The 15,255-nt window shown below is 43.1% G+C and overlaps 1 protein-coding gene across 1 annotated transcript in view; it reads left to right on the top strand.

Moving 5' to 3' along the window:
- The first annotated feature begins 1,072 nt into the window (after window positions 1-1,072).
- GABBR1 (gamma-aminobutyric acid type B receptor subunit 1) overlaps window positions 1,073-15,255 on the top strand; it is a 114,872-nt gene continuing 100,689 nt past the window's right edge. The window contains 3 exon segments of the mRNA XM_070737782.1: window positions 1,073-1,268; window positions 2,321-2,509; window positions 6,984-7,016. Coding sequence (XP_070593883.1) covers window positions 2,338-2,509; window positions 6,984-7,016 — 205 coding nt within the window. The 5' untranslated portion in view covers window positions 1,073-1,268; window positions 2,321-2,337.

Below are 15,255 nucleotides of genomic sequence, written 5' to 3'. Positions count from 1 at the left end.
GACTGACGGCAGAAAAAGACCTCATGGTCCATCTAGTCTGCCCTTATACTATTTCCTGTATTTTATCTTACAATGGATATATGTTTATCCCAGGCATGTTTAAATTCAGTTACTGTGGATTTACCAACCACGTCTGCTGGAAGTTTGTTCCAAGGATCTACTACTCTTTCATTAAAATAATATTTTCTCATGTTTGTTTGTTTGTTTGTTTATTTATTTATCAGATTTGTATGCCACCCCTCTCCGTAGACTCGGGGCAGCTCACAGCAATAACAATACAATGTTGCTTTTGATGTGTTCACTTTCCTATTAAAAACACAAGTGCACTTATGTACGCCCCTTACTGGCCTCTTAGGAACCTGGAGAGGTCAATCGTGGATAGTCTAAGGGAGAAATGTTGGGGGTTAGGGGTTGACACTATTGAGTCCGGTAATGAGTTCCATGCTTCGACAACTCGATTGTTAAAATCATATTTTTTACAGTCAAGTTTGGAGCTGTTCGTATTAACTTTGAATCTGTTGCATGCTCTTGTGTTGTTGCGGTTGAAGCTGAAGTAATCATTGACCGGTAGGACGTTGCAGCATATGATCTTGTGAGCAATACTTAAATCGTGTTTTAGGCGCCGTAGTTCTAGGCTTTCTAGGCCCAGGATTGTTAGTCTATTTTCGTAGGATATTCTGTTTTGAGTGCAGGAGTGAAGGGCTCTTCTGGTGCAATATCAAATTTCACCAGAAATATCAATATTCAAGGATGAACTCATTTCTTGGCCTTCCACCAAAAAAAAAGCTCAGGAAATAATGCACAGGTGAAAACAGGCACACCTTTTTTTTAAGCATCATACTGTCTTCTAAAGTGTAGGTTGAAAGCGAAAGTCAGGATAGTAATTAGCTCCAGGTCTCCCTGTCATAGGCTTTGTAGATGATTGAGAACTCTCAGTCGATGTCCCAGATCCAAACTCCTACACAGCTCTGGTGCTGAGATAAATAATAATATATTTTTTTCCCAGGTGTCGCAATATTGCTTTGTTTCTTTGAACGGCTCCCCTGCTTTGCCTTCCTATCCAGGTTGCAAACTCATCTTCCCTCCTTGGGATGGCGGGATCCGCTACAGAGGCCTGACCCGGGAGCAGGTGAAGACTGCCCACTTCCTCCCTTTCGACTACGAGATTGAATACGTTTGCCGTCCGGAGAGAGAAATTGTGGGGCCCAAAGTACGAAAATGCCTCCCTAACGGCACCTGGACGGACAGCGACGTTGAAAGCCGCTGCTGTGAGTTCTACTGAGTGTCTGAGAGAAGAGCTTTCTGTTGTGGTGTTCAAAGTGGGTGGTGTGGTTGTGTGAAGCTTTCTGGTGGTTATGGAAACTGTCCTTGCCTGGGCTAAAAGCATCAGGCCTTGGGGAACAATGTTTAAGTTTTCAGTGCAGTCCAGAGCTTCTAAAATGAGCTACATCTGCCAGATTTCTATTTATTTCATTTAGAAACATAGAAACATAGGAGATTGACGGCAGAAAAAGACCTCATGGTCCATCTAGTCTGCCCTTATACTATTTCCTGTGTTTTATCTTAGGATGGATATATATGTTTATCCCAGGCATGTTTAAATCCAGTTACTGTGGATTTACCAACCACGTCTGCTGGAAGTTTGTTCCAAGCATTTACTATTCTTTCAGTAAAATAATATTTCCTCACGTTGCTTCTGATCTTTCCCCCCCAACTAACTTCAGATTGTGCCCCCTTGTTCTTGGGTTCACTTTCCTATTAAAAACACTTCCCTCCTGAACCTTATTTAACCCTTTAACATATTTAAATTTTATTTATTTATTTGTTTGTTTGTTTATTCATTTGTCCAATACACAAATACATAGAAAGAAAATAAACATGAAGTAATATATATAAGGATAAAAGAAAATAGAAGAGAAGATATATGAGAGGAAGAAAATATACATGATGAATGAGATAAAGGAAAGACGATTGGACAGGGGACGAAAGGCACACTCGTGCACTTATGTACGCCCCTTACTGGCCTCTTAGGAACCTGGAGAGGTCAATCGTGGATAGTCTAAGGGAGAAATGTTTCGATCATGTCCCCTCTTTCCCTTCCGCCCTATAGACTATACAGATTGAGTTCATAAAGTCATTAAGTCAATGAAACAAAGGCTACTGAAGAGTCAAATTCCTGTCCCAAAAATACATTAACTCTGTGTGCAGGTAGCCACAGATTTATACAGCATGAAGACCCAGCTGGTTCATGTAGCAATGCCAAGCTATGTACAATAATTATTGGGAGATGTTTCTGAAACCAACCTTTCTTTTTCTACAGTACGGACTTGTCCCAAGATGCACCTGAACCTGGAGAATGGGCAAGTCACTGTCCGGGCAATTGAACGGGTGCCTGTCGAAGGCACGTGGGTGGAATACCGCTGCAATCCTGGCTTTTACCTAGCGGGCAGTCCTCGCAGCAATTGCACCAAGGTGGGCCGCTGGAGCTCCGCCAAACCTGTTTGCGAGTGTAAGTCATAAGGCAGGAGAGCAGCAGTGGCGGGATTCAAGTAATTTAACAACCGGTTCCTCCTAGTGCCAGCTCGGGTGGGTGTGGCTGGCAGGGGGTCATGTGACTGAGTGGGTGCGGTTAACTCGGTATCACTCTGAGAAGGGTGGGGCGGTGCATGTGGGCCAATGCTGCAGAGACAGGGTGATTTCCTACCTATTATTCCGAGCCCCTTCCCTCTCCCCTCCCGGTGGGCTGACAAAATAAAAGGCTCAACAGGCAGTCGCAATCTTTGGATGGGCTTTTATTTTGTCAACTCGTGACCGGTAGGACTTTGCAGCATATGATCTTGTGGGCAATACTTAAATCGTGTTTTAGGCGCCGTAATTCTAGGCTTTCTAGGGGGGAGAACGGGGAAGGGGCTTGGAATGGTAAGTAGGAAATTGCCCTGACTTTGCAGCATCCATTATTTGCCAGCAGGCAGGCAATGAGGAAGCCTCCATGGTTGTGGCAGGCAAGCAGGGAAGGCGATGGGGGAGGCAGGCGAGTGGGTGGGACCAGAGGGAAGGCAACAGGGAAGGTAGGCTAGCAGGGAAGGCAGAAAAGTGGGGAAGAAAATGGGGAAGGCGGCAGGGAAGGCAGGAAAGCGGGAAAGGCAAGGGGAGGGCAAGCAGGTGGGCTGGACTACAGGAAAGGCAAGGGGGAAGGCAGGCAAGTGGGCTGGACCACAGGGAAAGCAACGGGGAAGGCAGGCAAGCGAGAAAGGCAAGGGGGAAGATAGGCAAGTGGGCGGGACCACGGGAAAGGCAAGGGGGAGGGCAGGAAAGTGGGCGGGACCACGGGGAAGGCAGGCAAGTGGGAAAGGCAAAGGGAAGACAGGCAAGTGGGCGGGACCACGGGAAAGGCAAGGGGGAGGGCAGGAAAGTGGGCGGGACCACAGGGAAGGCAACGGGGAGGGCAGGAAAGTGGGCGGGACCACGGGGAAGGCAGGCAAGTGGGAAAGGCAAAGGGAAGACAGGCAAGTGGGCGGGACCACGGGAAAGGCAAGGGGGAGGGCAGGAAAGTGGGCGGGACCACAGGGAAGGCAACGGGGAGGGCAGGAAAGTGGGCGGGACCACGGGGAAGGCAGGCAAGTGGGAAAGGCAAAGGGAAGACAGGCAAGTGGGCGGGACCACGGGAAAGGCAAGGGGGAGGGCAGGCAAGTGGGCGGGACCACAGGGAAGGCAACGGGGAGGGCAGGCAAGTGGGCGGGACCACGGGGAAAGCCATAGGGAAGGCAGGCAAGTGGGGAAATCAGACAAGTGGGCTGGGCATGTGTGGGAGGTAGCTGGGCAAGAAGTGAAGGAAGACTTACAAGCGAGGGAACCAGAGAGCAGCAGCAGCAACTATGGCCTGGTGTGACTCTAGGCATTGCCCAAGGCCCATTAGGTTTGATCAGGAGTGAGAGGGGCCCGGAGGGGGGGGGGCAGTGGCGCTATTTGCTGGTTCGCCAAACTATGCTAAAATTTAACAATCGGTTCACTCGAACTGGCCCAAACTGGCTGAATCCCACCCCTGAAGAGCAGACCCGCGAAAGTTTAGACACAGAAAAGGTTGATTTGGACCAGAAGGTTTGGGGGAAACATAGTATTTCAAATTTAATAAATAAATAAACAAACAAACAAACAAATAATAATAATAATAATAATAATAATAATAATAATAATAATAATAATATTCTAGATGGTTAACTTCAGAAATTCTGCAAGAAAATATATATACAGTATTTGCGATAGATGGATTTAGATCAGTGGGGTTTTTTCCCAAACTTGTCAATGTGTGTACTTCAGCTCATCTTTAACACATCTTAACACAGGGCTGTCAAACTCCCAGCCTGGATGCGTTGCGTACTGGACACACCCAGTTTAGTGAAGTGGGAAAAAGTCCAGGTACATCAGGCGACGCTGTTGTGACAATGTGAGTTTGACACCCCTGTCTTAATACATTTCAAGGCTGCCAAGTTGGAAAACACAGGTGTAGAGTTTGCAGTAGTCATATTTGGTGGTGGTTATATACACTAGTTAGAATAGAATTTTTATTGGCCAGGTGTGATTGGACACACAAGGAATTTTCCAGTTTTCTTTGCATTGTAATATTATTTCCAGTATTTGCATTGTATTTCCAGATCTCTTTGCACTGTAATATTATTCTTAGAACTTCGTGTTAGTTCAGGATGGTTAGTAATTTCCTGGCAAACTGAGTGAGAGCACTCCAGCACCCTGGCTAGTGATAGCACGGATGGCAAAAATCAGTCATAATATAATAAGTTCGCAGTGGACCCTAGAATTGCCTTCTTATTTATTTAAACTGTTTTCATACAGCCTTCCTTGGAGCATGAATTCAGAGTGACTTAGAGCACATCATGCCACAAATGAAAAAAATATGCAATTCAAAATTACAGTTGAATCTATTAGCATCAAAGAAAGCATCGGCTGGGGAGGAAAAATAATCTCTAAAATAATACAGCCAAGAAAGCAATCAATTAAAAGCCTTCAGTATCAGTTGGGCCTCTCCTAAAGGTCTAAAAGAAGGAAGATAGAGCGGGGAACCTTATTTTAAGCTTCTGGGCTTCATACATTGCATACCCTTAACAAGTGGGTGGAATCAGGGAGCAGAACCACCCTTCGCTTCTCATTTCTACATGCCTTCAAACTCACTGATTCCTACACATTTTTGTATAGCAAGGGTCCCCAAACTTGGCAAGTTTAACACCCCATTTTTGGCAGGTGGGTGGGGCTACATTTGGTGTGTAAAACACACCCAAATTTTCACCCCCTTTTAGGGTGGGGGAAAGTGCATCTTATACAGTACTCCGAAAAATATGGTATATAGAGTTACTAATACAGGGAAGGCCAAGTTTAGTCATCCCAATCCATCCATGTTCAAATCCAGATTAAAATAGACGTATCCAGGAAAACCAATAGGATTATCAGATCTGGGTTGCATAAATCCACGTGACCACTAGATGTCAGCAAAGGGATCAAGTTTCCTGCGTGTCTTTTTGCTGCAATTAGCTATACAGAAAGTTCTTGATTTATGGCCTTTTTTTTTAAATGATTGTACAAAGTTACACTGATATTGAAAAACAGTGATTCACAAGCAGTCCTCACACTTGTAACCATTGGAGTGTCTCTAAGATCACATGATTAAAATTTGGGCGCTTGGTAACTAGCGTGTACTTATGATTGGTTGCAGCATCCTGGGGTCACATGACTGCCATTTGTTATTTATTTATTCATTCATTCATTCATTCATTCATTTATTTATTTATTTATTAGTGGCTTCTAGTGGCTTCTAAAAAGCAAATTCAATGGAGTAAGTTGGATTCACTTAACTACCATGACCAAACAAAAAAAAAGATGGAAAATTGACTAAGACTCACTCAACAATCACATCGCTTAGTAACAACGCTAGTCCCAACTGTAGTCATAGGTTGAAGTCTACTTGTATTTACAACCAAAATCCCATTTATCAGTTGGAATTGGTGCTTACCTGGCTGTTGAAACACTTAGAATAAATTTTAGGGATCCCTAATGTTATTAAGCAGCTTTATTGGTGGAATTGGTAAAACAATGAGCTTTCCACCAGCAGCAGCCATTTACAAATCATTTGATTTGATTTTGATTTGATTTTATTGGATTTGTATGCTGCCCCTCTCCGTAGACTCGGGGCGGCTAACAACAGTAGTAAACAGCATATGACAATCCAATATAAACAGTTAAAAACCCCTATTGTAAAACCAACATACATACAGACATAACATGCATAAAATTGTAAAGGCCTAGGGGGAAAGAGTATCTCAATTGCCCCATGCCTGGCGGCAGAGGTGGGTTTTAAGTTGTTTACGAAAGGCAAGGAGGGTGGGGGCAGTTCTAATCTCTGGGGGGAGTTGGTTCCAGAGGGTCGGGGCCACCACAGAGAAGGCTCTTCCCCTGGGTCCCGCCAAGCGACATTGTTTAGTTGACGAGACCTGGAGAAGACCCACTCTGTGGGACCTAACTGGTCGCTGGGATTCGTGCAGCAGAAGGCGGTCCCTGAGATAGTCTGGCCCGATGCCATGAAGGGCTTTATAGGTCATAACCAACACTTTGAATTGTGACCGGAAACTGATCGGCAACCAGTGCAGACTGCGGAGTGTTGGTGTAACATGAGCATATTTGGGAAAGCCCATGATTGCTCTCGCAGCTGCATTCTGCACGATCTGAAGTTTCCGAACACTTGTCAAAGGTAGCCCCATGTAGAGAGCGTTACAGTAGTCGAGCCTCGAGGTGATGAGGGCATGAGTGACTGTGAGCAGTGACTCCCGGTCCAAATAGGGCCGCAACCATTTAATCTGGTGTGTGAAAGATTATATCCATATTATATATTGTCCTGGCATGCTCTTTGGGAAAGGAGTGAAAATACTTTCCCAGATCTTTCTTGGGTCTCATCCCTTTCTCTTCGTGTTTCTATACAGTGTGGCGTCCTCCTGGATCTGGACCTGGATCAGGTGAGTTTATTTCTATTTTGCCCTCCATCCTTGTTCTCGCGTGTCTACAAAGCTCACCTTCATTCTTTTGTATTCATGAATATTGCAGTGTGGGGTGGGGATGTCTTGCATATTTCTTGAACGTCTGCAACCCTGGTTGCCTGTTCCAGCTGAGTGACAAGGCTTTGTTCTCTCTGAGATCCTGATCACAATGGTTAAGCTTATTCTTTGACAACTACACCATTAACGTATAAGAGGGGTGTGTCAGTATCGCACAGAGAACATATTCCAAATTTGGTGAGACCACATTTGGAGTACTGTGTTCAGTTCTGGAGACCTCACCTACAAAAAGATATTGACAAAATTGAACGGGTGCAAAGACGGGCTACAAGAATGGTGGAAGGTCTTAAGCATAAAACGTATCAGGAAAGACTTAATGAACTCAATCTGTATAGTCTGGAGGACAGAAGGAAAAGGGGGGACATGATCAAAAGATTTAAATATGTTAAAGGGTTAAATAAGGTTCAGGAGAGAAGTGTTTTTAATAGGAAAGTGAACACAAGAACAAGGGGGCACAATCTGAGGTTAGTTGGGGGAAAGATCAAAAGCAACATGAGAAAATATTATTTTACTGAAAGAGTAGTAGATGCTTGGAACAAACCTCCAGCAGACGTGGTTGGTAAATCCACAGTAACTGAATTTAAACATGCCTGGGATAAACATATATCCATCCTAAGATAAAATACAGAAAATAGTATAAGGGCAGACTAGGTCAGTGATTTTCAACCTTTTTTGAGCCGCGACACATTTTTTACATTTACAAAATCCTGGGGCACACCACCAACCGAAATGACACAAATGACACCCTAACACAGTACATATTATACATATAGTTAATAATATAGTTTCTAAATGTATTTATACTCACTCAATGTGAAACCTGGGCCTGTTTCGATGAACACAAAAGGGATATACTGGCAGGAATGGTAGAAAGACACACACAAAGCTCTTCCTCAATAGTTCTGTTTTTAGTTTTTATTGCAGTCAAGCTTGAGAAGCTCACCTCACATAGATATGTGGTTGAAAACAGGGGCAATGTCAAAATAGCTTTGTTGGCCAGAATAGGGAACTCCTTGGCAAGAGATAACCAAAAACTGTCCAAAGGAAGATCAGCAAAGTTTAGCTTTAAACCACAATTAGAAATTACAATTAGAAATTGGGACCATGGGGAGGAGTAGCAGCCCGAGCAGGGACCTTCCTGGGTGTGAATGAGAGGTGGCCTGCTATTGGTTCATCGCTAGTGATCGGGATGAATCCTAGAAGGTGATTGGTCAGTGAGCGTTCCCTGTGCCTCCACTCTTCCTGTCGCTGATAGCTGGAGGGATTGTGAGGTGGCTGGCGGCGGGCCAGATAAATGGCCTCCGCGGGCCCTATCCGGCATGCGGGCCATAGTTTGGGGACCCATGTTTAATTTCCCCACGGCACACCTGACCATGTCTCGCAGCACACTGTTTGAAAAACACTGGACTAGATGGACCATGAGGTCTTTTTTTGCCCTCAATCTTCTATGTTTCTATACATGTTTAAATTCTTCACTAATCCCAGGCTAGTCTAGATCTCCAAGCAATTATCGCTTAGTTTAGAACTTTTGTGAGACCAAGTTAAAATACAATGTTTGTAAAGTGTCAAGGGATTCTTGGCAAATATGAATGATAATTAGGCAGGTTAACATGGGCTTTGGAAGAAATTGGCAATGCCAGCAATTGATGTTCCTGCCACACTATGCAATTTTTTTTTTTTTAAGAACCCTTCTCTATCAAATTAGCACATTTCTTCACACAATGTACTTCTGTCTTGTACTTCAGTTTGTTCACCCTCATTCGTGCCAAAACCAAAACTCAACAGCCTCCTTTGAATTAGTGGGTAGAAAACAGGTTGAGTTGACAATGTCATTAACACCCTCCAACAACAACATCTGTCTATTGCAGGTCCTTGGAAAGGACTTGATAGATGGATAAAAATGCTGAATCTAAAAAGGTCAGGCCGACTGTGCAATCAACAACAATAAGAATCATTAAACTTGTTTGCGTGATTCTGAAGAGTTCTGGGCAGCTTACAGCAATCAAACAAAGGCGTTACAATCAACTCAATCAAATATAAAGATAAAAGATGGCATGTGGGATGAGGCTAGAGGTCTCAATCCCCCTCATCAAAGGCCTGGGTGAAGAGTCAAAAGATATAACGCTCACACTGTTGGCTCATTTCCCTTAGTGGTTTCTTGTTAATGTACATTTTCTTGTTAATTCCACTTTATTACAGGGAATAAAATGAAACCTTTCGAAACCTATATGGCACAACAAGAATCCCATTGGCCTAACTCAGTGTTTCCCAACCTTGGCCACTGGAAGATATCTGGACTTCAACTCCCAGAATTCCCCAGCCAGCATTCGCTGGCTGGGGAATTCTGGGAGTTGAAGTCCAAATACCTTCCAGTGGCCAAGGTTGGGAAACACTGGCCTAACTAATTAAAGTGAACCAGATTCCCTATGAAGTTAAAGGACTGGAGGCTAAAACATATGAAAAACGGTTGCAAGAACTGGGCATGGCTAGTTTAATGAAAAGAAGGACCAGGGGAGACATGACAGCAGTGATCCAATATCTCAGGGGTTGCCACAAAGAAGAAGGAGTCAAGCTATTCTCCAAACCACCTGAGGGTAGAAGAAGAAGCAATGGGTGGAAACTAAACGAGGAGAGAAGTAACTTAGAACTAAGGAGAAATTTCCTGACAGAACAATTAATCAGTGGAACATCTTGGCTCCAGAAGTTGTGAATGTTCCAACACTGGAAGTTTTTAAGCAGATGTTGGATAACCATCTGTCTGAAATTGTGTAGGGTTTCCTGCCTAAGCAGGGGGTTGGACTAGAAGACCTCCAAGGTCCCTTCCGTTGTTATTGTACTTCCTCTCCGGTGAAGGGCTATCAGAATTTTTGCTACCACACTGTGGGCGTAGGTTATACAGGATGCCCTGCATTTTCTTTCAACATCTTTCAGTGCAAATTGGGTGCTCTGGGGTGGAGCTCTCTATTTTTGCTAGCCCACTGTGTTCCCCCCCATCTGGGCAGTAGCCCACCCCTGTTCCTCCCCCAACTCCCCCAATTACTTCACTCCTCTACCCAAAACAGAATTCCCTACGAAACTAGACTGACAATCCTGGGTCTTGAAAGCTTAGAACTACGACATCTTAAACACGATCTAAGTATTGGCCACAAGATCATATGCTGCAATGTCCTGCCTATCAAAGACTACTTCAGCTTCAACCACAACAACACAAGAGCACACAACAGATTCAAGCTTAATATTAACTGCTCCAAACTTGACTGTAAAGAATACGACTTTAGTAATCGAGTTGTTGAAGTGTGGAACTCATTACCGGATTCCGTAGTATCATCCCCTAACCCCCCAACACTTTACCCTTAGACTATCCATGGTTGACCTCTCCAGATTCCTAAGAGGTCAGTAAGGGGTATATATAAGCCCACTAGAGTATTTTATTTATTTATTTATTTATTTATTAAATTTGTATGCCGCCCCTCTCCGTAGACTCGGGGCAGCTCACAACAGTAATAGAAAAACAATGAACAATACAAATCTAATAATTAAAACTAAAAACCCATAATTTAAGAAAACATACACACAACATACCATACATAAACAGTATAGGCCTGGGGAAGTTATCTCAGTTCCCCCATGCCTGGCGGCGGAGGTGGGTTTTAAGGTGGGTTTTAAGTAAGGAGCTTACGAAAGGCCAGGAGGGTGGGGGCAGTTCTAATCTCAGGGGGGAGCTGGTTCCAGAAGGTACCTTCCGTCCCCTGTCCTATAGTCTCTCCTATATCTCACATATCTTCTCTACTATATCTTTATAAGCTTCATTGTATATTATTGTGTATTGGACAAAAAAAACCCCACTAGACAGTTCAAAAAGACCAGGATTCTCCATTTTATCTACTGTCTCCTTCAGGCAGCCTGGAGTCTTGCAACTACTTTTGCATTCCTACAGCAACTCTGGAAGCGGCAATAGGCTGGAAAGGAATGACCTGTTTTCTTTGGGTTGCTTTTAGCCTTTGGAAGAAGAGATACAGAAACTCTTTCTTGTGTTTTTAATGCATCTCCGCTCTCGCTTTATGAGCTCTGCCCATTTTGTTGAAAGGGGGCCCATCTGCCCAGAATTCTTGATGATGGATTCTTTCTGCTGCAACGTTTGCAGTCAGGCCCCTCTGTAAGGATCTTTCTGCCTGCGCATTTTGTCTTTGAGTCAAGTGTGTTGCTGGGAGCCATTTCCTTCTCTCTCTTTTTCCATCCAGATCTTATTTTTTAAAGCTACCAAAAGAGAGAAACACCCCCACTTCCAACCCAGGTTGAAATTCTTCAGCTTGGCTCTGATGGGTAATGCTTGGAGGCCTCCCCTCCATTGCCAGGAGATGACTACTTGTTCTTCTTCTTAATGTGAGTCATGAGCTGGGAGGCACCAGGGACCCTGGATTATACGGGATGCTGTTTTGGCCAGTTTTGTCTCATTTCCTTGGAAGAGGTTTTTCAAAGTCTCGGGCAGAATTGGGCCTTTTCAGTCTTTCCTGTAGTGGGAGATATCAGAAGCCGAACATAGAGCCTTCTATTTTTAAAACTTGCCTTCTATGCTCTGCCGCTTTGGCAATATTGGTTGGGGATTAGGAGAATTGAGGTTCAACACTGGCGGTGGGCATCAGGGTGGAAAATTAGTATTAGCTCTCTGTGTTGGGGGGGAAAAAGTAATTGCTCGGAGCTCTACAGCATTGAATATGGTTTGAATTAAAAAAAGGTGTGCAGTGCAGAGACGCATTTTTAGCTTGTGTGGACTTTCATACTCATCAACTTCTTCCCAAGAAACTAGGATGTTGTAATGTATGGACATGACATTATGTGCAGATCCAAACAGTGTGCCCTTTTGAAATTGACAGGTGGACATTTTCTCAATGTGCATATTTTGTACGTGTCACCCAAGAACTTTTGGTATGACACCCTGTGTGCAATAACCATTTGGACCACCATGGCTGGTGGTCATATGCTGGAATCTTTCAACTTTGATTTTGAGATCATGATACTTTGGATTAAGAAAGGGGTAGAAGGTAGAAACATAGAAGATTGACGGCAGAAAAAGACCTCATGGTCCATCTAGTCTGCCCTTATACTATTTCCTGTATTTTATCTTACAATGGATATATGTTTATCCCAGGCATGTTTAAATTCAGTTACTGTGGATTTACCAACCATGTCTGCTGGAAGTTTGTTCCAAGGATCTACTACTCTTTCAGTAAAATAATATTTTCTCATGTTGCCTTTGATCATTCCCCCAACTAACTTCAGATTGTGTCCCCTTGTTCTTGTGTTCACTTTCCTATTAAAACAGTTCCCTCCTGGACCTTATTTAACCATTTAACATATTTAAATGTTTCGATCATGTCCCCCCTTTTCCTTCTGTCCTCCAGACTATACAGATTGAGTTCATTAAGTCTTTCCTGATACGTTTTATGCCTAAGACCTTCCACCATTCTTGTAGCCCGTCTTTGGACCCGTTCAATTTTGTCAATATCTTTTTGTAGGTGAGGTCTCCAGAACTGAACACAGTACTTCAAATGTGGTCTCACCAGCACTCTATATAGCGGGATCATAATCTCCCTCTTCCTGCTTGTTATACCTCTAGCTATGCAGCCAAGCATCCTACTTGCTTTTCATACTGCCCGACCACACTGCTCACCCATTTTGAGACTGTCAGAAATCACTACCCCTAAATCCTTCTCTTCTGAAGTTTTTGCTAACACAGAACTGCCAATGCAATACTCAGATTTAGGATTCCTTTTCCCCAAGTGCATTATTTTACATTTGGAAACATTAAACTGCAGTTTCCATTGCTTTGACCATTTATCTAGTAAAGCTAAATCATTTACCATATTACAGACCCCTCCAGGCAGTTGCTTCCCCATTGTTAATCTTCTAAATCAATGGTTTTTAATCCTGGCAATCTAAAAATATGTAGACTTCAACTCCCACAATTCTCCAGCCAAATGCTTGGAGCTGAAATCCACATATCTTGAAGTTGCCAAGGTTGAAAAACACTGCTCTAAATATTAAAAAGTTCTGGGTTGTACGAGTCGGCTTTTCTCCACCCACACTCTATTGGCATCTAAGGGGTCATTCCTATAAACTCTTATTCTGGATCAAAATATTCCTGTGTGTAGGTGAAAACCATCTTCACTAACAAGGCTGCTGTTCTCTCTCATTGCGAATCCTCCTTGCACTGAAGATTTTTTTAAATGGGCAAAACACTGCTCTATCTCCAGGCTACAAGCCTTTCCTTCAGCCAGTTATGCGTTTTGCACAAATCAGGAGCTACGTCTTTATTCATATTTTATAGTATCTTACCTTGATCTTTGGGAACTGGAATTTAAATTGCTGGTCCTGCACGTAAAGTGTTCCTTCCTGCTTCATCTGTCATTTCTTTCGTCTTAAAAACAATTTCCCCCTTTTTTTTTCTTTATTTACCTACCCAATTTAGAAGTCATGAACCCTTGTCTAAAGGACACAGAATGGGGCATGTCATTCAGGTTTGCATTTTGATAGTAGATTTCAGGCATTGGAAGTTGCTTTGCGTAAAGGAAGCCACAGACTTTATCCTCATGTTATTAAAAAAGCTGAGGAGAGGTAGGTTCATCTGAGGCCAACAGAATAAGTGAAGCAAAAATATAATTAGGGACCTCTCTCTGCTGGTAGCTTAAAAACATATGAGGCAAAACCTGGTGCATGCACACTCCTCTAACAGAGCCACATCTCACTAGTTAAGTAATGGTGCAGCAGGCAATAAATACAAACAGGAAAAGAACCTGCATTTATATTGTTGTTGTTGCTGCTGCTGTTATTATCATCAGCCAAAATCAATCTACTGTAAGGTGAAGTCTTCTTCAATGAAGACTGTGGATCATGATCTACAACACTAGTTTAGTGTGAGTTGTAGATAAGATTTAAACTTATCATACCCGCCTGCCCAACTATAGAGGGTCCTACTTACATCTTCTTTTTTTTTTTTTTACAAAACTGCCAGGTTTAGTTTGGGAAATGGTCGATGATGGCTACACTTTCTTAGATCAGTGGTTTTAAAAAAAATCATTAACTGTGGAAGTAAACCAAGAGATGTCAAATATCTTTACTAAATCATGAAGCTCAATGGACATCTTTAGGACAAGTCACTCCCTCTCAACTCAACTGTCAAAATAATATGAAAGAACCCCCTGCCTATTTGTTATCTTGAGTTTTCTAAGATGATAACAAAGGTTTTAAATTTTTTAGTATGCCTTTATACTAAGTACCCGCTTCCTAACTCTACCTCTCTCTCTATCAACTGCTAGATTTCTGAAACCTTTGGTCTGTGCCTTTGTAATACTTGCTATCTAGGCATGCTGCCAAAACCATTCCCCAGAAGTGAATAATCCCTGGCTGGTCCATAAATTATAAGGCTGTACATCCTGTGGAATTTGCAATCACCACCACTGTCCTATTCATGTCCCTTACAGCTGCTAGCAAGTGCATGGAGAAACAGAAGCTATATCTGGTGCCTAGTGGCATGAATATCTTGTAGCCAGGCAAAGGATTAATCTAACTGAGAAAAACTGACTTGAGGCTGGCTTTTGTATGGAATAGTAGTTTCCTGCTTGAGCAGGGGGTTGGACTCGAAGACCTCCAAGATCCCTTCCAACTGTGTTATTCTATGTCCTTGCAGATCCATGTTAAACAAATGTGATGCTTCTCAGGCTTCTAAGAGTACTTCTGTATCACTGCTTGTTCCATTCTCCAATCATTCAGATCCAAAATACCAGCGTAGGCAATATCTTTATGCAGTACACTGCCATCCTATTGTAATTCTCCACTGTACCGCACATGTTCCTCACATCACATACTGGATTTATTTATTTATTTATTTATTTATCTATTTATTTATTTATTTATTGTTAGAGTTGAAAGGGACCATGAAGGCCATCGAGTTCAACCCCCTGCCCAAGCAGGAACCCTATAGTACACCAGTCAAGTAGCAGTTCAATCTTCTCTTAAAAATGTCCAGAGTGTTGGAGTTCACAATGTCCACTGGTAGGTTGTTCCATTGGTGGATCGCTCTGACCATCAGGAAGTTCCTCCTTATCTCCATGTTGAATCTCTCCTTGGTCAGCTTCCAGCC

Source organism: Erythrolamprus reginae, chromosome 2, assembly GCF_031021105.1.
Source record: "Erythrolamprus reginae isolate rEryReg1 chromosome 2, rEryReg1.hap1, whole genome shotgun sequence".
NCBI lineage: Eukaryota > Metazoa > Chordata > Lepidosauria > Squamata > Dipsadidae > Erythrolamprus > Erythrolamprus reginae.
The sequence above is the reverse complement of the archived record's forward strand: the minus strand, read 5'-3'. Positions and strand labels throughout refer to the sequence as shown.